General features: G+C 36.1%; 2 protein-coding genes across 4 annotated transcripts in view; one reads left to right on the forward strand and one right to left on the reverse strand.

Moving 5' to 3' along the window:
- On the reverse strand, window positions 1–21,912 carry LOC144973340 (uncharacterized). Of its 3 annotated transcripts, none has more exons than XM_078915642.1 (10): window positions 21,829–21,912; window positions 19,278–19,554; window positions 16,717–16,827; window positions 15,994–16,238; window positions 10,826–10,978; window positions 9,740–9,887; window positions 6,570–6,649; window positions 5,548–5,734; window positions 3,187–4,446; window positions 1–849 (listed from the first exon to the last, which is right to left on the reverse strand). In XM_078915642.1, the coding sequence occupies exons 2-10, from the start codon at window positions 19,534–19,536 to the stop codon at window positions 455–457; spliced, it is 2,838 nt and encodes a 945-aa protein (XP_078771768.1). In that variant the 5' UTR covers window positions 19,537–19,554; window positions 21,829–21,912; the 3' UTR covers window positions 1–454. The 3 variants fall into 3 exon arrangements, 2 of the variants coding, with proteins under 2 accessions (XP_078771768.1, XP_078771766.1); XM_078915640.1 differs by lacking the exon at window positions 21,829–21,912 and adding an exon at window positions 21,467–21,656 and having other exon boundaries at window positions 82–849; XR_013645536.1 differs by having other exon boundaries at window positions 347–1,609; window positions 2,198–4,446.
- A 31-nt stretch (window positions 21,913–21,943) lies between these two features.
- The window catches only part of LOC144973341 (dnaJ homolog subfamily C member 12-like), an 11,490-nt gene continuing 8,128 nt past the window's right edge, over window positions 21,944–25,305 (forward strand). The window contains exons 1-2 of the mRNA XM_078915643.1: window positions 21,944–22,150; window positions 24,273–24,351. Of these exons, the coding sequence (XP_078771769.1) occupies window positions 22,073–22,150; window positions 24,273–24,351 (157 nt within the window). The 5' untranslated portion in view covers window positions 21,944–22,072. The remainder of the gene's footprint in view (window positions 22,151–24,272; window positions 24,352–25,305) is intronic.

Here is a 25,305-nt window from a genome sequence, read left to right on the forward strand (position 1 = left end):
TTTTAACTCATCCATTGTAAGGCAAGGCAGATGTCAACACACTAAAAATCATTTGAAAGCTTTTAAATAAAATCTTTGTAATTTTTCAATCGCATAAGAATGGAAAATTTTATCTTTCTTTTTACAAATTCTTGGGTAGTCATGAATTTACCATATGGAAACGGTTAGCTTTACAAAAATATAATTATATTCGTTAAACAAAACATTTTTTACACAACAAAAAGCCTTCCTCTATACACTAGATTGTGACACTCAGCACCAAGAATGAAAGATAGAGATAACTTTATAGAGCTTGACAAACGAAATTCTTGCCAAATTCACACATTTCAAATTATTAGAGAAGCCCTTTTATCTTTTTACTTTTTTTTTTTCCACTCTCAATAAATCAACTCTACGTTTTTTGGTGCTGGTTCCAACTCATATCATTGACAAATCCATCAGAAAGAGAACAACCTTATTCACGTTTTTCATTTCCATCATTATTAGTAGACGAAACCATTCCTGCCCTGTCTTTTTCATCAAGATCCCCTGCCACTGCTGGCAAAGACGATTTCACTGATGGGGAAGACGATATTGATCCAGCCACAAGTGATATTGTCTCACCAGCCAAATCGTCGTTGTCATTATTGATAGACGGTTCTTCTATTTCAACAACCTGCTGCTGCTCTTCTAGTTCTTCCGGATCTAGGCTTACATCATTGCTGTCCCCGTCGTTGTTCTCATTTGCATCATCATCATCGTCACCATTGTTTTGATTGTCATCGGATTCATCCTCTTCCTCAGATTCCGAGAATACCTCTGCCCCTTTGAAAACATATCGATTTGGTGGGAGAAATAAGTACTGATTATCTGGAATTGAAAATGGAATAAAGAACATTTTTATATGTAAAAATAAAAAGGAATACAGAGTATTTTTGTACATACAGAGCAGCATGGAAATTTCAAATAAGTCGGGACCAGGCTTATTTGTTCGAGATTTCCGTGTTGAGTATGTTACAAAGAATATGAAGAGATTAAACATGGGTTTTTTAAGTAAGGTCTCATTACAATGAGGAGCAGCCTTTGGTGCATCTTGTTTCATTCAAAAACAGAAGGTGTAACGTTCTCCTTTCAGTGTACTATAATAAGCAGGCAAAGCAAGCACATCCCATTGTTGATTACGCACTGTATGTATATGTATATGGCAACCCTGCAAAATGCAGATAAGCTGGAAGAAGAAGAAGAAGAAGAAGAAGAAGAAGAAGAAGAAGAAGAAGAAGAAGAAGAAGAAGAAGAAGAAGAAGAAGAAGAAGAAGAAGAAGAAGAAGAAGACGCAGTAAATAACATCCCTGGCCACCATGGAGGTCAGGAACCCCACCCAGTTTCCACACTGCACTGCGGCTGATATTTGGGCTAATTCAGTCTTCCCGCCAACTGGGCCCTAAAGTTATGTTTCCATACAGAGATAAATACAGGGAATCTATATTCCTTATTACTTTCAAATTCCTAATCTGATCCCAATTGAGACCAGGGTTGTCAATTCAGGAGACAAAAACTTACTAAACTTGTGTGGTTATGTCTTCGGTATGACACTCACTTTCAGATCAGAAGGTCCTGGTTTCAAACTTTACTCAGCGCATCCAAGTTGGATCCTTGGAAAAGACTCTTTACTCACCGTATTCAGGTGTAAAATGAGCACCTGACCAATTACAGTGTTTTATCTGTCTTAAAGAATTGTAATATCGCCTAACATGCGTCATGTCTTGTTCTACATGTTATGTGTTGCTGTTAGTAAGGTAAAGTGCTTTGAGCATGTTTAGTGGATATTGCGCTATATAAAGCTCACGTTTTTTGGTGTTTTTAAAAAAAAACTTTTAGGCAAACACGTTGACCGCATTGAACTCCAGTAAAAAGACATTATATACCTATACCTTTCCGTTTGACGGGTGATTGGAAAATATACTGATATTTTTTTTTAAGACACTGAATTCCATAATCATACGGAGAATCGACAACCTTGAGAGACTTGAAAAGATGAAAACGTTTTTTCTCGTATGGTTAAAGAAGAATTGTATGCTGCCTAAAATGGTTTTTATAAATAAATTTATACGTTCACACTCCTTACAGACTAAAGTTTTTTTTCATAATGAAATCAAACATTTACGATTATTTATTTTGAAAGACGGCAATGACCAAGTACCAAATCTGCCAAATGAGCTCAGCGCATCCAAGTTGGATCCTTGGAAAAGACTCTTTACTCACCGTATTCAGGTGTAAAATGAGCACCTGACCAATTACAGTGTTTTATCTGTCTTAAAGAATTGTAATATCGCCTAACATGCGTCATGTCTTGTTCTACATGTTATGTGTTGCTGTTAGTAAGGTAAAGTGCTTTGAGCATGTTTAGTGGATATTGCGCTATATAAAGCTCACGTTTTTTGGTGTTTTTAAAAAAAAACTTTTAGGCAAACACGTTGACCGCATTGAACTCCAGTAAAAAGACATTATATACCTATACCTTTCCGTTTGACGGGTGATTGGAAAATATACTGATATTTTTTTTTAAGACACTGAATTCCATAATCATACGGAGAATCGACAACCTTGAGAGACTTGAAAAGATGAAAACGTTTTTTCTCGTATGGTTAAAGAAGAATTGTATGCTGCCTAAAATGGTTTTTATAAATAAATTTATACGTTCACACTCCTTACAGACTAAAGTTTTTTTTCATAATGAAATCAAACATTTACGATTATTTATTTTGAAAGACGGCAATGACCAAGTACCAAATCTGCCAAATGAGTATGACTCCCTGACCTTTAATCACTTTATAGCTCAATCTTCTATGTGCGCGAAATGGTCTAGCAGTATGGCACTCGCCGTCGGACAGGAAGGTTCAGGGATCAAGTCCTGCTCTGAGCAGCAGCATATAGTTGATTTCCTGGAAATGGTTCTTCACTCACACATATGTAAAATGAGTACCTGGCTGGTAGCATTACAACTTCGTCTCTGTCGGAACAATTGTAATATCACCTAGCAGGCGCCATGTCTCATTTTAAATGTTTAGCATAAATGTTGGCTGGGGACTCCTGGTAAAGTGTTTTGAGCACTTTTGGTGGATATTGAGCTATATGAATGCTCTAGTTTTGTTTTTAAAAACTACAACAGTAAAGATCAGCTTTCCCATATCCAAACTTGACTCTTACCTGACAGTCGCTGTGCCAAACTGACCCTGTTTTTCCTTCCTTGCCACATCTTCCTCATCTCCTCTAGTTCATCATCCTCTCCATTTGTCGGTTTGGGTTCTGCTTTAGCAGATGTTGATGACATCATTTCACTGTCATCCTTAGAGGCAACAAGTACGGACGATGTTGCAGACTCCTCTTCCAATTCTAACCTAGGACGTTTCTCTACAGGTTCCGACTTGTCTGAACAACTTTCAACATTTTTGTGTTCTGACATTGATGATTTACCACTAGAACAAGACTCTTGATGGTGATGATGATGATGATGGTGGTGATGATGATGATGATGATTATGTCCATGGTGTTTATGATGAGAACGATGATGATGGTGATGATGTGAATGGTTGTGACTGTCATGGTGATGATGAGAAGAATGATGGTGGTGGTGGTGGTGTTTATGATGGTTTATCTTATTGTGTTCGTTAGATGTCGAACTGACGATGTCTGATTCTGTATTGTCTTTATCGTGGCTTTGATCCTGGCCTTGTTGTGCTTTGAGACAATTGTCTGTAGATTTAGCACTTGTCGAAGTCGTGCTGACTTCATCAGATGAGGCTTGCTCCAATTTATCAGATTTGTTCAAAGACTTACAAGAGTCCAATAAATCTGAAGACGAAACTGACTCAACCGACGATGCTGGGGGCTTTGAAACATTGCCCCCATCTAGAATATCATCTTGTGGAGCCCCTACAATCACATTTGACATTTCTGTTGAATCACTTTTCATGTCACTACTGCTGCAATCAACACAAGAGAAAGATTCCTTTTCCAACTCAACACAACATGCTTTATTATTACCGCTATCAACGTCGTCATTTTTTTCATCCTCTGAAGCAGTCGTGACCATATTTTTTGCACTAAAAGGAACTGAAGAAGATTCCGATGCATCACCAATCTCAAGAGGCGATTCTTTATCATTTTCATCATCTATAGCCAATGCCTTTTTAGGTTTACAATGTTTGGAGGATGGAGAGGAAGCAGAAGTTGTTGCCGCAACGTTTTGACTTTGAGGGCTGGAGGGAGGTGTTGGAAGACTTGACAAGAGAACCTCAGTCAACGGTGATGCCTGAGGTGGTGCCAACTTATCCCATCCCTTGCCAAGACGATGACAGAGCTCTCCTACAATATCATCGCAGTTCCCAAGCAACTCAACATCAAAGTTAAGATAGTGAAGCCGTTCTCGATTTATCAGGATTTGAGGTACGTGGGCAGGCACAGAATCTGTTAATGAAAATACAATTAAAATTGACAAAGTATACACAGCGTAGCGAAAACCTTTACAATAACAAAATGAAAGTACCTGACATATACCTCTAAAAAGTACGAGGATTGAAAATTATTGGATAGATTAAGGCCACCAACTGGGGTAGAACATCTAGATCCTCTTCGACCCAGTAAACAGGCTCAATGTCTACATGAAAGTCTCCTCTTTCAACTAATTATAAGAAGATTGGGGGTCCCAATAGCTCAGTTGGTAGAGCACTTGACTCAAATGCAAAGGGACAGAGATCAATCCCGGTTGCAGTTGAGAAGTTTTTCTGACCCCCACTGTCCACCCAGAGATTGGGTAGCAGAGTCTGCTAGATCTGGTGGATAGTACTTTGCAATAGATTAGCGTCCTATCCAAAGGGTAGCAAGCAATTGCTATTGTCCATTTCACACTAAAGAAACCGGGATTAACTCTGACTCCATGGGCCAAAATTTATAAGAAGATTTTGCCTAAGGTGGTTTCCTCATCCTTACCAGTTTAGATTTTTCCAGCGAATGCTTGGACTTTTCTTATCATTAAATTAAGTGCAGTAAGAAAACCTTTAAAAAGTAACAAACAAATACGAACATAACATCTCCAAAAAAAAGAGAACAAATTACCAAACACGGAACGCTTCAGCCTCAAAGCCCTTCCTCAGTCAACAACAGAAAAAAAAAAGGGGAAAGCATAAATACATTACTAAAAAACAGACCAATGGCAGACAAATATCTGCCAGTGATCTGGCATTTTAGAAATGAATTTATGTCTCCTTTTTTTTTTTTTTTTGTTGTTGACTGAAGAATGGTTCTGAGCCCGAACATTCTGAGTTTGATAATTGGTATTTTGTTCTTTTTGAAGCTGTTATATTCAATTTTGTTGACTACTTTTTACAGTCCACAGCTTCTTCTAGCAGCTTTGTATCACTTGAGAAAATCTTAAACTTTGGCTCCTGAAAATCAGAAAATGCTGAAAAACTGTGATCAATTTTAGCCAGAAAAATTGGAATCCTGTATCAGCTACAGACGTGCACATTTTATTTTCCAATATTATCAGACAAGGGAAATGACTCTTACTTGGAATGAGAGCCACAGGTCTGACTTTGAGGGAAGACCCAATGACAATGAGCAAATCACACTCGTCTTTATCCTGTGCCATCTGTTTGTGGAAATCCTCTGGTAAACTCTCTCCAAAGAAGACGATGTCGGGCTTCATGATGGCGTTCTCCGTGCCTTCTGGGCATTGAGGGCACTTAGGGATCACCTGGTGACACCAAAAATGAATTGTGGTTATCTTATCTCTGGTCTCCATCTGCAAGTTCTTATACATATATGCAATATTTTGCCTTTTCTTAGCATTGAGGGTCACTAATTTACTTTTTAGATACATCTGGTTTTAAAAATTGTTACTGTACATCTATAACGCACAAACTTGGATGAACTTCTACACAGCTATTTTCTCATTCTTCATTTTTCTTCTCAATGCTTTTACTCCCCTCCCCCTCTCTCTAGAATTGCTACAGGGAACTCAAGTAGAGCCAAAGCAGAGAGATCCCTTCAAACAAGTGTTTCAATCCTCAACTTCTTACTCGAAAGGGGCTGGACCACACCTAGGTCATAACTCCTAGGTGCCTTTCTACTTATATTTTTAAAAGTGAAAAACACAAGAGCTTGAACCCACTACCTTCGAATCTGGATCTTATTCTGGCGTATTCTAGTGTGTGCTCTTATTCACTACGCCATCGGTGCTGGAGAAGTGATGACATCACTTAATTCTCGTCACTTATTATAACCCAATAATTGAAAACTAAGCAGCTTGGCTCAGCGGTACGGTCTTTGCTTCGTACCCAAAAGGTACTGAGTTCAATCACCTGCCCTAGCTCACTTTGCGGATGACACCTGGGTTCTTCCAGTCTTCCTTTGGAATAGACCCTAACGACAAATTTCACCATGGGGATGAATAAAGGGAATTTTTATGTTTTTAAAAAACCCATCAATATCCTGAATGTAATTTATTTCTATCTAAATTGAAGATTGACAAATTCTCCCCTGATGCAAACTTTGATTGTGATACATCAGACGGTGGTAATCATAATCACCTGCTTGAAAATATCCTGTCTGACAACATCTGCTTTTACTTTGAGTTTACAGTTCGTACACGTGGCGGTGGCAAAAGAACCTGAAGCAATTACAAATACAAGTGTTAACCTGCTGTCAAACACAATTATGATCAATAAATAAAAAAATTAGGGATGAATAGAAATAAAAATGGTCAACATAAAAAAAAAAGATCAAAGAGAATAAAACTTTGTGATAAGAGACTTACTTAAAAACAAACAAGAAAAAAACAACAAATCAGTTTAATTTTGACATTTTATTTCTACTAGTGAGTATGAAATCAAGAAACTAGGGAGCAGGCACCGGTGTAAGATATAGATCTGAACAAGTGTGTATGAAAGGTGTCAGACAATGAAAGAAAGAAAAATACAAGAAAAAAAAAGATCCCAAAAATCAGTCCACCTCGACTGGGGATCGAACCACAGACCCCCTTGTCGAGATTTTTTTTGTTTTTGTAATCTTCTTTCTTGCTTTGTCTGGCACCTTTCATACACACTTGTTCAGATCTATATTAGTGTGTATGAAACAGTCGACAGGCTGATTTTTTTCGATAGTTTTATTTTCCTTGTATTGTTTTCTCTCCTTTGTCTGGCACGGTTTCATACACACTTTATTTTTATATAATATCCCATTCGTTGACAATAACAACGATGGGAATTATATTACTGATTTTTGTATTTCGGAAAATGAAATAATCGAAAAGTCGTTATCACTTAATGTAACAAAAAGCATTGGTCCGTATGGTTTTCATCCTCGTTTACTCAAGAAGATTGCGACACAAATAAACCATCCCCTTTCTATTATATTTAACAAATCTCTATCAGAGGGTGAAATTCCAGAAGAGTGGAAATTAGCCAATGTGACTGCTATTTACAAAAAGGGAAATAGAAGCGAACCTGGAAATTACAGACCTATAAGTTTAACTTGTATTTTATGTAAAGTTATGGAATCCATTCTTAAAGATAGAATCATGAATTTTTTGAAAATCACAAAATGTTAAGTAATTGTCAACACGGATTTAGAGAAAAACGCTCTTGTGAAACTCAGTTATTACATGTCATGGAAGATTTCACCAGCATGATTGATGATGGTAAATGTATTGATATTATATATTTTGATTTCAGTAAAGCATTTGATTCTGTTCCTCTAAGAGGCTATTCAGAAAAATAAAATCATATGGTATAACAGGGCCAATATATAATTTGATAAAATGTTTTTTATCAAAAAAAGCAGAGGGTAGTTATTAACGGCGAAATGTCAAGTTTTAAATGTGTGACCAGTGGAGTACCACAGGGAAGTGTCTTGGATCCAATATTTTTTATTATATATATTAATGACCTACCAAATAACACTATATCAAAATGTAGATTGTTTGCAGATGACACTAAAATTTATAAAGAATCTGATCAATATGATATCATTCAGGATGATATTGATTCTCTATTTGAATGGTCAAGGAAGTGGGAATTAAAATTTAATATCAACAAGTGCAAGGTATTGCATATTGGAAAGAAAAATCCTAATCACATCTATTACTCGGATAACTCTTAATTCAAATTTTTTGCCTGATACAAATTTTGAAAGGGATCTTGGTGTTGTTTTTGACCCACACTTGAACTTTGATGTGCATAGTAATGATTGCACAACTAAAGCTAATCGCATGTTGGGAATCATATACAAGAGTTTTACTTATTTGGATAATAGCATGTTTCTTTCGTTATTTAAAACTATTATAAGACCTGTTCTTGAGTACGGAAACAATGTTTGGAGCCCAATATATCTAAGGCAGTCAATAGGTCTTGAAAATATTCAAAGACGAGCAACAAAATTGCTTCCCGGGCTTGAGAACATGTCATATGACGAACGTTTAGCATTCCTCGATCTACCTAGTCTCAAATACAGAAGAATTAGGGGAGACTTAATTCAGCTCTACAAGATAATACATAATATAAATGATATAAATCCATCAATTTCGTTTACATTTTCCAAGATTGTGTATACCAGAGGCGACAATAATAATAATAATAAATTGATTAATTTTAAAATTTAATTTGATCTTATTAATATTTATTTATTTATTTATTTATCTATTCATTCATTTGTTTGTTTGTTTCTGTAGTTATTTATCCATTTATTTATTTATATTTTAAACTTTAAATTGTCATGTGGATATAACTGTTTCCATTAATTTTGTAGACTGGTTTGTAAATGTTGACCAGTAAAATGCATGACATCTGAAACAATGTAAAATCATAATTTATCAGAGACTAATGTATGCTTTATTATCGTTGTTGCTTTCATAGTTATATTTGTCATTAATATTTCATTGTACTATGAACTTTGTACATTTGTGATTCAATCGATCTTGACCAGTTTTCAATTACCAGTATTCTATGATTGTATTTTTCGATTGATACATTTTTCCTGACATTCAAAGTTATGTAAAACTGTCTGTGAATGATACAATACAAGCTATATGAGATTCTGTAATTATAAACTATTGTATAAGGCATTTAAAGCATAATTCCTATTAAGCCTTTGATAAGATAAGATAAGATAAGAGATAAAATATTTGTGAGAGTGGTCTTCAATCTATTAGAGATGACAGTTTGCAGCAGTGACAAGATAATTTCCATTATGTTATCAAATGATCCGTGTCTCTCTCTCTCTATCTCCCTTTTTATAGCATTTACTACTCCTCCTCCTACTACAACTACAATTCCTACAACCACTACTAGACTAGTACTATTACTACTACCACTACTACTTCTACTCCCACCACTATTACTACTACTACATACTAATACTATATTTCCACGTCTTTGCAAAAGCCTAGCATTTGACAGAAATATTACAAAACATGTAAGAATTACAGTGGAATCTGCATAAAGTCAACACTCCTAAAGTTAACACCACTTTATTGGTCACAAATTTTCTGTTCTCATTCTACATGTGTTCCATTGATAATGGATTAAGTAAACCTTGCTTACAGTTAACCGATCTTTTGGATCCAGCAGTGTTGACTTTATCAGGAATCCACAGTGGCAACTTTACATTATACTTGCATTATTAAAATATTGAAATGTATCCAGGAATACTGAAATTAAAAAAAATAATTTTATTACAAAGATCAAATATTGTGTAAACTCACCGTGACACTGGACTACCCTTTCTATACCAGCCTCTTGTTCCAGCGTGTCAATGTTTTGTGTGTAGTTCCTTAACAATTTTCCCTGGGATTCGATCAGTCGGATAAAATGATGACACAGTGACGGTTTGAACTGGCCAGGGTAGATTTCCTTCACAAAAAAAAAGGAAAAAAAATGTAGTTGGATGTAACAGTTCATAATAAAAAGAAAATCACAAAAACATGTCAGCAGTAGAGGTTTCTTTCCTTCTTGTATATGGCAAATAAAAATAATTTTTAAAAAAGAAAAGAAAAGAAAAAAAAGAGAAAAAAATATGATTTTAAAAAAGCAAGTGCTTTACACATGAGCTATCGGCACCTAACAGAGATTAAAATGTACCAAAAAAAAAAAAAAATAAATAAATAAGAAGATTTTAAAAAAAAACAACAACCCAAAGAAGCACCACTTGACTGCAGGTTGCTATTGTATTTTTCCTTCCCATCTTTAAACTCACTGTAAATATGACATATTGATTTAGAGAGATTATCTACGTGAATATTTAAAAAAACATATTGATAGTTTCAGTCACAAACTATTAACAGAATATAAGCAGTTTCCTAATTTTAAGCCAAGATCACTCTTCAAGTAATGATGCATAATGTTTATTGTCATGTGGTTACAAATGGAAAAGCTTTACTTTAATGAAACCATTCTGTCCAATTAACTGTGATATATCATCAATCACACGACGGCCAACTTTTCAAGTAGCTAAAACACGACACCTTAATGCACAATAACATCATGAGCCCAAACAGCAGTATGTTTATATCATATTTTCTAGATTTAGAACTTTATCTGTTCCTTGTTTTAATTTTCTGGTAAAAACAAAATCATTATTCAGAGACATGCAAGGGTCATTTTCATTGGTCCAGTTTATTTTTTCTCTAAATTTTTCTCAGATTGCCTAATCGGGATAGTCTCAATTTTATCTGGCCAGTTGGCTGCTATGCAATCAAATTTTTAATCTCCTGTCAAGAATTGGGTCTTCCTCAAAGTTAAAAGAGTTGCAACAGAAGCAATCAATATTCCCATACAGTTCAGTTGGATACCTTTGCAAATTTGAAGAAAGGCCTTGGGTCACTGCGGAAAAAGTGAATATCAAACATGGCTTGTGGATCAGGGAGATTGGGGAAGTCGACTGCCAGACGTGCGTACACACCATCTCTAGAACGGAAATCTGGGATTCCACAAGACACGGAAACCTTTGGAACAAAAATTTTAAATTAAAAAAAAAAAATTTTAAAGCACAAGTGATGTCTTGATAACTAATGCAAATGTTTTGTGCTTGAAGCTGGATGAAATAAATGACAATAGTCACATGAATGGAGGCTTTCATTAAATTAACGAAGACAGAAAATGTTGGTGTTTCAGGTTTCCCCTTTGTCAAACAATTGTTAATGTTGTTTATAAATGGAAATGGAATTCTTAAGAACAGACCCGGTAAGGGAGAATTGCAGAAAATCTGAAAATCATGGAGAAAAGGTCAGAATTTTAAGATAAAAAATTCTGTATCACCCCCCAAAATAGTGATTTCTACCCTTAATCAAACAAATCATGTTAAATTGCATTAATCGGTGCTTGGCTCAGTGGTGTGGTCTTAGCTTTGTACCAGAAAGGTCTTAAGTTTGATAACCCGCCACACTGCGTTGCACAAGTCACCTTGCCTAGCCTAGCTCACTTTCTGGCACTGCACTTGAACTGACTTCAGTTTACCCAGTCTTCCCTTGGAAAGACCCTGAAGACAAATTTTCCTTTGAGAACAAACAAAGGGATTGTATTTTTATTATATTATTTTATTTATAACATGAATATTGTGAATATTTGGGGCACATTTCCATTTCAGAGTAGAATAACCGTACATCCCTCTCTTTTTATCTAAAATGTAATATTAAAATTTTGAATCTGGAGAACAGGCCTGGAAATGAATGGCGAAAAAATTGTCGGAGCTTTTTGAGCATGCGAAAATAGACACAACAGGACAAAAATATGGATTAATCAATAAATACAACACAGATATGACACGTCAATTGACTAGACAAATCATGTCACTTGCCCCTACTTATTTATAATGAGGTTCTTATTTTATGGTACCAAAAAAAAAATCCCAATTATTTGAGGAACCAGGTCTGGGTTAGTTGTAAAATGAAAGGAAGAGAACAATTCCTACCCTTTTGAAGGACGTGTATCTCGTGCTTGACACGGAAAGCTGCGTATCTTCGCTCCTGTTTGTTTGTGTTAAATGTCACGCTGATTCTTTCGTCTATTTGGATTAATTCTTATAAAAGAAGAAGAAGAAGAAGAAGAAGAAGAAGAAGAAGAAGAAGAAGAAGAAGAAGAAGAAGAAGAAGAAGATGACGACGACAAAGAAGAAGAAGAGGAGGTGGTATGGTCATGTGAGAGCTTTTGAAGAAGAATATATATTTAGAAGAAAAATAATTATTTCGCATTATTTTTTTCCCATCTCACATCCAGACGAACCAATAAATCATAGGGAAAAAGAAATGAGACACGGAGAAATGCATGTGTTTAGCAAAATAGAGAGAAACTTTCCGGTCCGGGAAGCTCCGATTCTGTGAGTGTGATATTTACTTACTAGGTGTGTGTTCGACGACTCGCGTGAACTTTGCGACCCTCTCTCGCTGGCTGTGGCACAGTAGCCAGGCAGTGAATACATCCACGTCTAGAGGAGTGTGTAGTAGCATGATAGCTAACTGATAGACGGCCTAGTTTTGTTTTGTCTTTGATGCGACAAATAAAAAGTTTTTTTTTGTTTTGTTTTTTTAAACGGAATAAAATCTGATTTTTTCGAGGAACAAGTTCTTTGACGTTACAAATTTTATTTTCACTATTAATTTTTAAAAAAAATATTAGCACTTATAGAGTAAAATCGTACTGTTGGAAATCCGACAAGTCGGAAGATTTACAGGCCTGGGAGAAGAATGTCAAAATGTGACAAATCTAAGTCCCTGCCTCACCCATTCCAAAAGAAAATAAAAACTATGACAGGGTAGACACATATCACATGTATAATTGCATGGCTTGTCATTTGATAGAGTCTTAACAATGATAACCAGAGGGATAAAGTCCGGATTGGAATGCTACTGAACTGTCTGCCTCATCACAGACAAAACAACAAATATTCTAAAAAATGAAATAAATAACTAAGACAAAAAAAAATTATTTAAAAAAAAAAAGAAAACCAAAAAACCAAAAAAGAAAAGGCTCTTCTAAATCACATCAAAATTAAGCGCTACAATATCAATTGGTATTCCTAAGATCCATGAAGTGTTGCAATACTGATGATATCCATCAATATTGCAGACCTGTTAAAGCAAAAAATCTGCATTACGAGGGAAAAAACCCCCAGTAACATAGAATGAAAGATTTCCACACCACCCCCTATAAAATACACACTAAAAATAAAAAGATTACCATGCAATGCTACCGATAACAATAACACCAAAATTTTCCTCAACCATACAAGTACAAATATGACAATCTGGAGAAATCCAGTGCTGCCAATCATAACCGATGAAAATGTGTACAACAAAGAGACAAAATGAGTAAAATTTTGAAAAAACATGTACAATTCTGAGAAAAAAACAAACCTGATAACCAGCGCTAATTTTGATAATGGGCAAATAAACCATACCAGAAATATTATAATTATAATCTAAATCAATGAATAAACTTACTCTTTTATAGACTATATAAATATCCATTTCCAGAATCAACAAATAAATCTGAAATAACCCAGCCAGATATTATTATATTTAACTCCCTACATGAACTTAAGTATACTAAAAGAGAATATGATTGAATTGTTATTTTATATTTTTATTTTATTTTAAAGAGTTTTATGGCGCTTGCAACACATTAAGGTCATTCCAGTGCCAGTAAAAAGGAAGAAAATGGGATAGTAAAAAGCTCTAGAATTATAATTAAAGCACCCGGATTTTAAGAATGTGATTAGCGGTGTACCCCAAGGAAGCGTATTGGGACCACTTTCATTTCTTTTATATATAAATGATTTACCATGTGGCATAAATTCAACCTGAAAACTGTTTGCAGACGATACAAAGATCTACAGTACAACTGAACATCATAACATTCTACAAAATGATATATTTTCACTTTTCAAATGGTCTACAACGTGGCATTTAGATTTTAATGTTTCGAAATGTAAAGTATTACATATAGGAAAAAATAATCAATGTCATAATTATTTTACCGATACTTCTATGTCAAATCTACTTTCCGTTGTGCCTTATGAAAAGGATGTGGGAGTTACTTTTGATTCACTTTTGAATTTTGATGTACATATGATAATTGTGTAAGCCGTGCAAACAGAATGATGGGAATAATATATAGAACCTTTATAAGTCTTGATAAAACCACATTTTTATATTTGTATAAATCGCTCGTTCGACCAAATCTAGTATACTGAAATTGCATCTGGAGCCCATTATATAAAAGACAATCTATTAGTATTGAAAGTGTACAGAGGACAGCTACCAAAAATATTTATACAATACAGTATTTATCTTACAAGGAAAGGTTAGAATTTCTTGACTTTCCCAGTTTGAAATATAGAAGAATTCGTGGGGATTTAATTCAGGTTTATAGATTGGTACACGCTCTGGATAGGATAGACTTTTCTGATTTTTTTTCATATTCTAATATTACTTTTACCAGAGGGGACAAGCTTAAGATTTTTGACTCTAGATGCAAAACAAACATAAGACAAAACTGGTTCGGTATTCGTATTGTCCAGAAATGGAACAGTTTGAAATTTGAAACAAAGAATGCAAAATCTATGGATTATTTCAAGGTGTTAGTAGACAGGGAATTATATGATGGGAGATTTATATATGACAAAAATACTTGTTTGCACTGCTGTTGACATGGCTTTCAATCTTGTATGTATATATTATGCATTATTATATTATTATGGTTATCTTCTATATGCGTGTGTAAGTGCTTTGCATGTCACCGTTAAAGATAAATGTTTGTACACCACATATACATGAGTACATTTAAGTTGAAATACTATCTTTACCATGTGTATCATCATTGTAATCTTTAATCAATAGATTTATGGAATTACTATTAATATTAAGGGCATTCATATTTTGCCCTATACCATATGTCATGTTATGTTCACCCAAGAAAAGGCAAGACAAAGGGGAATTGGTTCAAATAGGGAACAGATGCATATTCCAAGAGCACACTATCAATGTACTTAGATTGAGATCACCTAAATGTCTCATCCAGACACAAGCACAGGTCTCCGCTAAGAGGAACACACTCAAATGTTTAAAAATCATATGTTAAAAAACAAAACAAAACAGTACATAACAGAGAGATGGTTTACAAGAAAATAAAATAACATCTCCCAAAACAATAACTATGCATTCGACTGTTTCCCTCCTAGCCAGGACCAGGACAAAACCAAGTAATCTCATTCCAAGACAAAGACAAAAAGCATGTTGGAAAACAGATATAAGGGGATAGAAGACACAGTGTGTACTTCCCTGCCCACTATGGGAGGTCAGGAACCTCACCCAATGATTGGATTGTAAAAAAAAAAAAATTTAAATAATAGAATAGAAATTTAATAACAGGTATGAACCTCAACAAAATGCGTACAGGCCTAATTTGAACGAAAATGCCTAAAAGAATCTACACATTTTTTACGTAAGGTTGACACCACTGGCAAACCACATAAAATCAGACTTTACTGGTATAAGTCACGTGATATTAAATGATTCTTTCATCTCTTTGTATTTATTAAAACAAGTTATTTTTATCGTGCACAATAACACGAGCTTGCAAGTATGTGTTATTGCACGGTAAAAATATAACGAGATAAGTATAAAGAAATGAAAGAATACGTTTATTCCACCCTACAAGTAAGATCATTAGATATTTTGTAACCAAATGGTATGGTATTAGTACCTCTATTCACCATAATTTGTATTTTTCTCCTGCTTGAATGACAATTTGACCCAAAAACTAAAAAAGTTGGATTTGTATTCATGCGCACCAAAAGATTATTATAATTGCCAATCAGCTGTCTTTTACACCTATTTCACACCAATAAAATGTGTGAAAATATTCTGCAATCGTTGAATAAATTTTTTATTATTATTTTTTTTTAATCTATTATTATTTACTGAGAAATTAGGGTTTTCAAATAGGGGTGGATGCTTCTTACCCCAGCACCTGTGAGGACGATAATCTTGTTGCAAGTCTGCATAAGGTTGATGACATCCTCAAGGGTGTTGATATTCTCCAGTTTTTTACGCTTTGGAGGTTCAGAAACAATATTGATGATAAGCCTCCATAGCATGATAGGATCTATGTCATCAGGTATCGTTGTGCCTGGGGGGACAAGATCCTCAAGGATGGATCGTGCATTCTGACCTTGTCGCATTTGTTCTTGTACCCAAGCAATGGGACCTTTGGAGGGAAAATAAAATGGGACTGTGAATACAAAACGGAATCTGATGGTTGAATGAATGATAACAGTACGATTACAATCCTCAAAACCCATTCCCACTCTAAATAAAACTAAACTTGAATTGAGCATTTATACTGCGCAATGTCCACTAAAAGATTATTACAGGGTGGGGGGGGGGGGGGGGGGGGGAACATGTAGGACGAGACATGATGCCTATTAGGCATATATATAACAGTTTATTCTTTGACAGAGACAATGCTATTAATGGTCAGGTACTCATTTTACACATGAGGACAGTGAGTAAAGAGCCTTTTCCAAGGACCCAACTCTGCGCCTCTGAGACCGGGGCTCCAGTCTGATGGCAAGTGTCATACCACAAGACCACATAGCCTCACTCTCTCTCTCTCCCTTCTTTCACACACACACACAGATTGTGTCACTGAATCCTTTGAAGGTCAAAGGTTACAGAATACCAACCTTGGACAGGATGCCAGGATTCTTGACTAAAATCTGAGAAGTCGCTGATCTCACTCGCACTGTCCATGTCCTCCTCATCATTGCCTTCACTTTGTCTAGAATCCATCAAACCTTCAACAACAAAAATGCAGGAATAAAATAACACGGTCAAGTCCAGATTTCCATAATTCTACTGTTTCATCAGAACAAATTCAATATTTGACATTTGATACTAAGCTGCTAGAAGCTGTTGAGTGTAAAAAGTAATAAACAAAAATTAATATAACAGCTTAAAAAAAGAACAAAATACCAAACAAGGAATGTTTTGGGCTCAAAACCCTTCTCTGTTTTTCTGTCATCAATCTGGAATTTAGTAACGTCTGTCTTTACTATTTTTTTTTTTGTTGGCTGAAGAAGGGTTTTGAGCCTGAAACATTCCGTGTTTGGTAGTTTGTTCTTTTTTTTAAAGATGTGATTTAATCATTTTTGTTCATTTGAAATTTGCTATTTTAATAGATGTATTAATAAAAACATTGCTGTCTGCTATATCTATCCTTGTAGAATCCATAATTGTGTCATGAAAAGGGTACTAACAAAGAGTCTACTCTGCTAGAATAATGAAAATATTAGCAATTAGAAGGAAGTTGTAATGAATTCTATACTTTTAAAATAAATATATAAAAATCAAGTCGAAATTTTAAAAAAAAAAAAAAAAGAAAGAAAAGAAAAAAACAAACGAATCCAATTGTGCTATTATGCTACAGCTATAGAACAAACAATAATCTAGACCCATTTGACCCCTCCCTTCCATTTGGACTATATAGTCATCCAAGACCACCACCAGTCTTGCACATCTTTTGACATTTGCCACCCGTCTGTCTACGTTGACGTCATAAAAATGAGAGTGACACCAAATTTCATGCAACTGAGCCCAGGTGTTAAAATATGACACTAGACATGAAAGTGATTTTTCCGCGGAACTTCCAGTCTGAGCATTAATCACGGAAAATCTTGGACACAGCAAACTATGTGGAAAATTTCTGAAAAATTCTGAAAATCCCAGATTTCTGCAGATCTACTAAAGATTATCTTTACTGAATAATAAGTGATGCAAACAATTGATGAACTTCACATATTATTCAACAATATATACAATACTGGGAAAATTCCAGAAGATCTCTGTAACTCTATTTTCATAGCAATACCAAAGAAAGCAGGTGCAGTCAGATGCGAAAATTTTAGAACTATAAGTTTAATAAGTCACATCAACAAAATACTGTTGCGTATAATTATCAACAGGCTAAGGAATAAGATTAACCCCGAAATCGCAGAAGAACAATATGGATTCCAACCTGACAGAGGGACAAGGAACGCAATATACCTCCTCCGTGTTTTAAGTGAAAGAGCTATACAGGTTCAGACCCCACTATACCTATGTTTTGTCGACTACAAAAAAAGCTTTTGATAGAGTACGCCACGAAGAAATACTAAAACAACTGCACTCCATTGGCGCTGATGAGAAAGACCTCAGACTCATGCAAACATTATACTACACCCAGCAGGCATCTATCAAAATCGGAAACTCTACAGGAAATTCCATTCCTATTAAGAAAGGAGTCCGTCAAGGGTGTGTTGCCTCACCAGATCTGTTTAATCTATACCAAGAAACAATCATGAGGGGCATAAATAATATGGAGGGAATAAAAGTAGGAGGTCACAACATAAATAATATAAGATACGCAGACGATACGGTACTCATTGCAACATCAGAAATCCAACTTCAAAAGATTGTTGACAAAGTGGTAGTAGATAGTGAAGCCAAGGGAATGGAAGTGAATATCACCAAAACAGAATGCATGGTAATACAGAAAAACCCCGAAAACAACAACACCTGCAATATAATGATTCACGGCGAGCAGCTTACCAACGTAGAAAGTTTTAAATACCTAGGTTCAATAGTGACAACAGATGGAAGATGTAACCGAGACATACGAGCAAGAATAACTCAAGCCAAACAGGCCTTCATGGACCTGGGAAACATTTTGAAAAACAAACAGATGTCGTTCGGGATTAGATTCCGAGTCTTGAAGTGCTACGTGTGGCCAATCTTGTTCTACGGATGCGAAAGCTGGACTACAAATGCAGAAACACAAAAGAACATTGAAGCTTTTGAAATGTGGTGCTTGAGAAGGATGCAGAGAATATCGTATACCGCACACAAAACGAACGAAGAAGTGCTAAAACAAACATACCAACAAAGGAAACTAATGCCCTTAATAGTGGATCGACAACTATCCTTTTTCGGACACATAGTAAGGAAAGATAAAAATGAATACCTGGCAAGTTGTGGAAAAATACCTGGTAAACGCGCCGGGGGAGACAAAGAAAAACACTCATAGACCAACTGAAGGGCTTCACCAACCTAACAATCCAAGAGCTGTTTGAAAAAGCAAGAGACAGGGAGGAATGGAGAGAGATAATTCATGCAGTATCCGAAGCCTGGAACAGGCATGGAACCTAGAAGAAGAAGAAGAAGAAGAAGAAGAAGTGATGCAAAAACAAGAAATCATGCCGACCATTACCATTCATGTTAGATGATTCTGGAACGTCTTCAGAATTTGGAGTAGGATGATGTAAGTCTGGTTGTTTTCCTTCATCTGAAGGAACACTTTGATCCCTGGAGACATTGGAAGTGTTTAGACTTTGATCATCATCATTGCCTGCTGTCCCACTCTCATCTTTTGTGAGTAATACAGAATGACCGTCAGAAGAGACTTCATCCGCTGCACTTTCAATTCTATCCTCTGAAGATGTTGGAGTTGCTTCTGATGGATCCATCATATGATCTGTTGCCTAGACCTAATTTGTATTAATGAATAAAGAAAAAAGAATTAGGGGTGTATCAGATTTTAAAATGCAAATCCTCTTTTTTTTTTTTAAAGGGAGGGGGGGGGGGGGGGGGTTTATAAATTATTAAGATGCATTCTTTGGGTTTGTTTGTAGCAATTGGGATATCATGGAACACAGTTGGCAAAAATCATATCACCTGCAAGCATTGAAGAATGCAAGACAAAAAGAGGTGGGGGGGGGGGGGGGGGAGGATGGATGGGACATTTATCCCTTGCAACGTTCTGTAAAAAGAAGACGGAATTTAAAAAAAAAAAAAAAAAAAAAAGTGGCGGAACCAGGATTCGAACCACAACGTCGATTCTGGTAAAACTTCCAGGGCAGACGACTAAACCATTCGGCCATGACACCCACTTCGAAGTCGACGCATATTGTGTATATGTAGTAACAACTGATTTAATTTGGGTTAATTTTATGTTTTTATAGATATTTTATTAACTTTCCTTATTTCTATGTGCATTTGGAAACATTCCATATTCTGGAATGTGGATAATTGTTTAAAAGAGCGGAGTTTCAAATATCTGTCTGGGAATAACGATATTTGGGGGGGAGTGTCTGGGTGTCTTCAGGTGTCTGGGGATAATGACAGCCATAAACAAACGTGTTTTTATGCACCTCCGCTGGAGGTGTATCTTAACGGATCGTTTTTATACACCTCCGTCACGCATGCGCATCCCACCCAATTTCATCAGCGATATTGTGTTTCTGTATTTGGACATGGCGAAAGTTATATTGTGACATCTGTAGGATGTTTTTGTTAATAAATTTATATAATAATAATAATAAAATAAAAAATCGAAATATAAAAACCAGAAAATAGAAGTTGCATTGAAGGTAAAATAATGTTTTAGAAAGACCTTATTAAATGTGACGAACAGTCAGGTGGCTCCGTGGCGCAGCAGAAAGCTGTCAGACTCTAACCTTGAAAGTACCGTGTTCGATTCCCGTTGTAGACATTATTTTATATTTTTTAATTTACTTTATTTTTGTTTGCTTTTTTTTTCTTTCTTTTCTTTTTAAAACTTTTTATCATGTTTTTAAAAAACTTCGATTTTAATTTTCTAAAATTATTTATTTATTTGAGATCAGTATTTGTGTGCCATGTTTCTTTTTACTTTTGATATTTTAAATTATTGTTATTATTCTCTAATCTACTGTCATTGTATAAACGTACATCGGTAATCACTAAGCCGCGTGCTGAACTACAATCTAAAACTATTTAAACCACATGGACGTATGCAGCAACATTTTCATTAATGTACCATCACCACCAACAGAGGTCCAACGGAAGTGCATAAAAACGCCACCATAAATAAAATTCCCTTTCTTCATCCCATAGGGAAAAAATTGTCTCGGGTCTATTCCAAGGTTAGATGGGAATAACCCAGGCAACAACCACAGTGCAGCACCGCAAAGTGAGCTAGGGCCAGGTGACTTGCTCAACAAGACCACACACAGCGCAGCGGCGGGTGCTTGAACTCTGTACCTTTCGGGTACGGAGCAAAAACCGATCTCCGAACCACGCTGCCCTTATCTTGGGTTCAAGTCCATATATAAAATTTCAATTAAAAAAAGAAATAAAAACGAGAGAGAAAGAGAGAGAGAGAGAGAGAGAGAGAGAGAGAGAGAGAGAGAGAGAGAGAGGTGAGTGACGGAGACAGAAGAGAGAGATAATCGATGGAAGTGAGAAAGCGAGGGAGAGATAGATTGAGATAGAGATATAGAGAGAGAGAGAGAGAGAGAGAGAGAGAGAGAGAGAGAGAGAGACGGCACGGATCTCCGACTTTGTTGACGTCTGATTCCGATCTGTTCTGCTCCACTCTCCTCAATCCCATCCCAAGTCAAGTGAACAATAAAAACCAACCTGGTGAATCAGGAGTGACATACATCCAGACTAAGATTTACTAAAACAATCAAAAAGCAATTTGAGTAAATTAAAGCTTGAAAAGTATCTTCATTGTTATCATCTACGTCTAATGTTTATCGGTCATGGTAGATATTTGTTGTAGTTGTAGGTGTGTTGCCTTTTCCCATGTTATGATTATGTGGTGTTTTGGAGGGAGCGTTGTGTTTTCAATCTTTGTCTTCCGATTTATCATATCAGTTAGAATAAAACATGGTATTCCATTGAAATTAAGTTTTTTCATTGAAATACACGTTTTAAAAGTATGATAAATTCACTTTGAGGTTATATGTCTTTTAAAACTGGATTTCCAATTATCTTACCATGGAAATGAAAATATAAAGTAGATCCCTGTTGTTGGGTCCGTGTACTTTCAGTGAGAGTTTGTCTGTGCTTCTTCCCCGTGTGTTCTTGGTTAATACAAAAACTAAACGAAACTGCTGTGTCAAAATTTCTACAAAACAAATCAAATTTAAGTGTCGCAGCCCAACTCCGACTCGGTAATGCTTTCGGAAGGTCTCCCTTATAATCTGATTATCCTATTTTTTGTAGAGTCCATATGATAACATGGATGATATAATCAATTACCAAAAAAAGGAGGAGGATGACTTGTATTTTATCCTTGGATGCTGTGAAGATTCAACGGTCAGTAGTATCAGTATCAAAAGTTATTGTTATTTGTAGTGTAGATATTACGAGTGACCGTGCTGAGTCACGAATCCCTGTCCGTAACCAGTCCCTTGCTCATTACCATGCATATATTTAATTTCACATTCTTCAGAGAGTTCGGATCAGCCTCCTAAAGATGACCAGTAGGGGGTTTGGGAGGGGGGAGACTTTAAAAAAAAAGTTTCCCCCTCCCAAACTCCCTACTAGAACAAGAATACTTGGGATGTAGTAGCTTATGGAAGGTCTCCCCAAAGGGGTGCTCGAGGCAATGTGAAGAGACGTCCAGCATTAATAGTGGAGGCAGCCCTCTCTCTGTAGGCGGCGAAACTGAAACGTCCAGTCATGGAGAATGCGATCTATGCGAATGTGTGCTCACATTCTCTCACAGCACTCAGGTGTAAAATGAGTGTGTGTGAGAGATATCAAGAGATAAGGGCTTTAACAAAGGAGAAAAAACGAGTTGTAAGTGCTGCTGCCCTTGAAAGGCCTTTTTCTGCAGCACAGCATTATATTTGTATTACACCTCAAGAGTCCTACTTTTAGTTGAGAGAGTATCAAGCGGAATGAGCATTGGGGACGTGTCTCTAAAATTTTTTTTTTTTTTCAAAGGATTAATTACTGGCATATCATACAATCAGGGAGGCCTTCCGAAACAAGAATACTGGGGGTGTAGGAGCTTTCGGAAGGCCTCCCTACAATCAAATGCTTGAGAACCGAGTTTTTGAATATAAAATTGAATTAGAAGAAAGGTCTCTCATTCCTAGTTGCTCCGATTATTTGAGTCTACCCTACCCATCATTTAACTTCTTATGATGGTCTTTTTGCAAATGCATATATCATATCGTACAAGGTGTGCAGTCTACATGCCTTGGTGTTATCATTGCGAACAAATTGATTACCTAATGTTTGGCACCTTTTGTTAAATAAAGACAATTTTGAGATGTTTTGGTGAACGAAGTGGCTATTTGGACTCAAAACGTCAATGTGAGTATGGAAACACAAGGTGGACACAGTGCGGGCAGTGGGCAGAAGGGGGGGGGGGGGGACTGATACTGATAGAAACAGAAGGTGAGTTCAGAATAACTTCAGTTTTGTCCATATCAGACTGACACAGCTGATACCCCTTTTTCGGACTGTAGAAGATATTGATATATTGTTTTGTCCTGATTTTATTTGGACAAAGTGTACAGTTGTTAGAAAAGCTTTTCCTTTAGACCACAGTTACTTTGATTGACTTTTATATAATCTTTTGAAGGGACTTTTTGAATTCTTTTCTTTTTATCTCTAAGTTGACTTCCAATTGATCAATAATTTTGTCTTTCACGTCAAATAAAGCGGGTTTAGACTACCTGGTGATAGTTACTATGCCATTATTGTTATTTTCAATTAAAATAAATTGAAATTTAATAAATTTAAAAAACAAGGAAAAATACAAACTATACTACCACAAGAGACTATTAGGACAAGTCCAAATAACTTGTTGGTTGCTCATGCGCATTGAGGTTTGAGTCCGAATAGCCGCAGCCTTTGATGAAAGTATATTGGTAATGTACCCCCTCCCCCCCCCCCCTCCCCCCAATTGAAAGAGGACTGAATTGATCCATTTGAAAAAAATAAAAAAAGACTGTAGGCCTGTCATTAGGACAGAGGCTGTGATCAGGGTGACCAGTTTTTGATGTATTTTGTAAAATCAGCTAAGGCCTACTCCACAGTCTTGACACAGAAAAGGGGGGGGGGGGGTAGGGTGGAAGTAAGGAGTGGAGATGGGCGTTAACTTGCGAGTGGGTTGAGAATACGTGCATGTGTCTTTTTCCCCATATCCTATGTAGATATATTGTTGTTTCATTTATGTGCGTTCACCTCACCTCACTCTCCCGATGAGGCATTCATAGAGGGGACCTGAAAGATGATTTTGCAGTAAGGGCTGTCAATCCAGATCTGCTCTCAGCTTTCCTTATTAGTGTTGGGCTGTCCATTCCTTTACATTTAAATATACGTTCAACAAGTATATTGATAAAACCTCATTAGACTCACTTTCATGTCAGTATATAAAGACTATAATTAAAGTTTATTTTTTTATGTTGCTGTCATGTTTCAGGAGGAGCAAATAAATGCTGAATACAAAGCAAGAGTCCTTGGGTGCCATCCAGATAAGCATCCCAATGATGCATCAGCACGTAAGAAAAGAGCTTGTGAATTTGCCTTTGATTTATATTTAATTAAACTCAACAAATAGTACAGTGGAATCTTGATAACGTCAGCACTGTCAGACCAGAAAGATTGGTCGACTTTAAGCAAGGTTGGCTTTATTCATTAAATTTTTATTTTTTTTTAATGAGCTTTTTTATAGCGCAATATCCACTAAACATGCTCAAAGCGCTTTACAGCGGGTCCTCGGCCAATAGCAACACTTAGCATTTAGGACGGGACATGACGCCTGTTAGGCCATATACAATTTTTCGGACAGAGACAATGCTGTTAACAGCCAGGTACTCATTTCACACCTGAGTACGGTGAGAGAATGTGAGTAAAGAGCTTTTTCCAAGGAGTCAACTATGCGCCGAGCGAGGCTCGAACCCAGGAGCTTCCGATCTGAAAGCGAGTGTCATACCACTAGACCACATAGCCGTATATTCATTATCAATGGACACACATTTAGGTAAAGAAGAGAAAATTTGGGACCAACAAGAGGTGTTGACTTTAAGCAGAAGTTAACTTTAAGAGTGGTGACTTTATGTGGATTCCTCTGTATGAACATTTATATAGCTTATTTAGACAGGTGTATCTCAATCATTGTTAGGCATAGTATTTTTACTAGCTTTTTTTAATGTGTCACTCTCTACCTATATTTACTCATTCACACATGAGTCAAGTATGTTAAGTGTCTCACCCAATGAGACATTGAAGATACCAGAAATGTTGCAACTATTGTTATGCATTGTCATCATCATCATCATCAACATCATCATCATTCCTCTTCATTAAGTTCTTTCAGGCATCATTATTTTGGGTCAGCCAGCTTAACTGATTCGATGTCTCACTAACCTTCTTCATTTTCTACACCACTCTCCCTATCCAAGTTCCTTGCAGTCTGCCTCTTTTTGTTTTTCCGATTAGAAACTCGTAACATT

The sequence above is a fragment of the Berghia stephanieae genome, chromosome 5 (assembly GCF_034508935.2).
Source record: "Berghia stephanieae isolate SIO BIC M18660-M18661 chromosome 5, UCSD_Bste_1.3, whole genome shotgun sequence".
NCBI lineage: Eukaryota > Metazoa > Mollusca > Gastropoda > Nudibranchia > Aeolidiidae > Berghia > Berghia stephanieae.

Coding starts and splice junctions, on each gene's coding strand:
- LOC144973340 (XM_078915642.1), bottom strand. CDS start 19,536: ATGATGGATCCATCAGAAGCAACTCCAACATCTTCAGAGGATAGAATT. Junction 16,828..19,277: donor AGAATCATCTAACATGAATG/GTAATGGTCGGC, acceptor TTGTTGTTGAAG/GTTTGATGGATTCTAGACAA. Junction 5,735..6,569: donor GACAGGATATTTTCAAGCAG/GTGATTATGATT, acceptor TGGTGTCACCAG/GTGATCCCTAAGTGCCCTCA.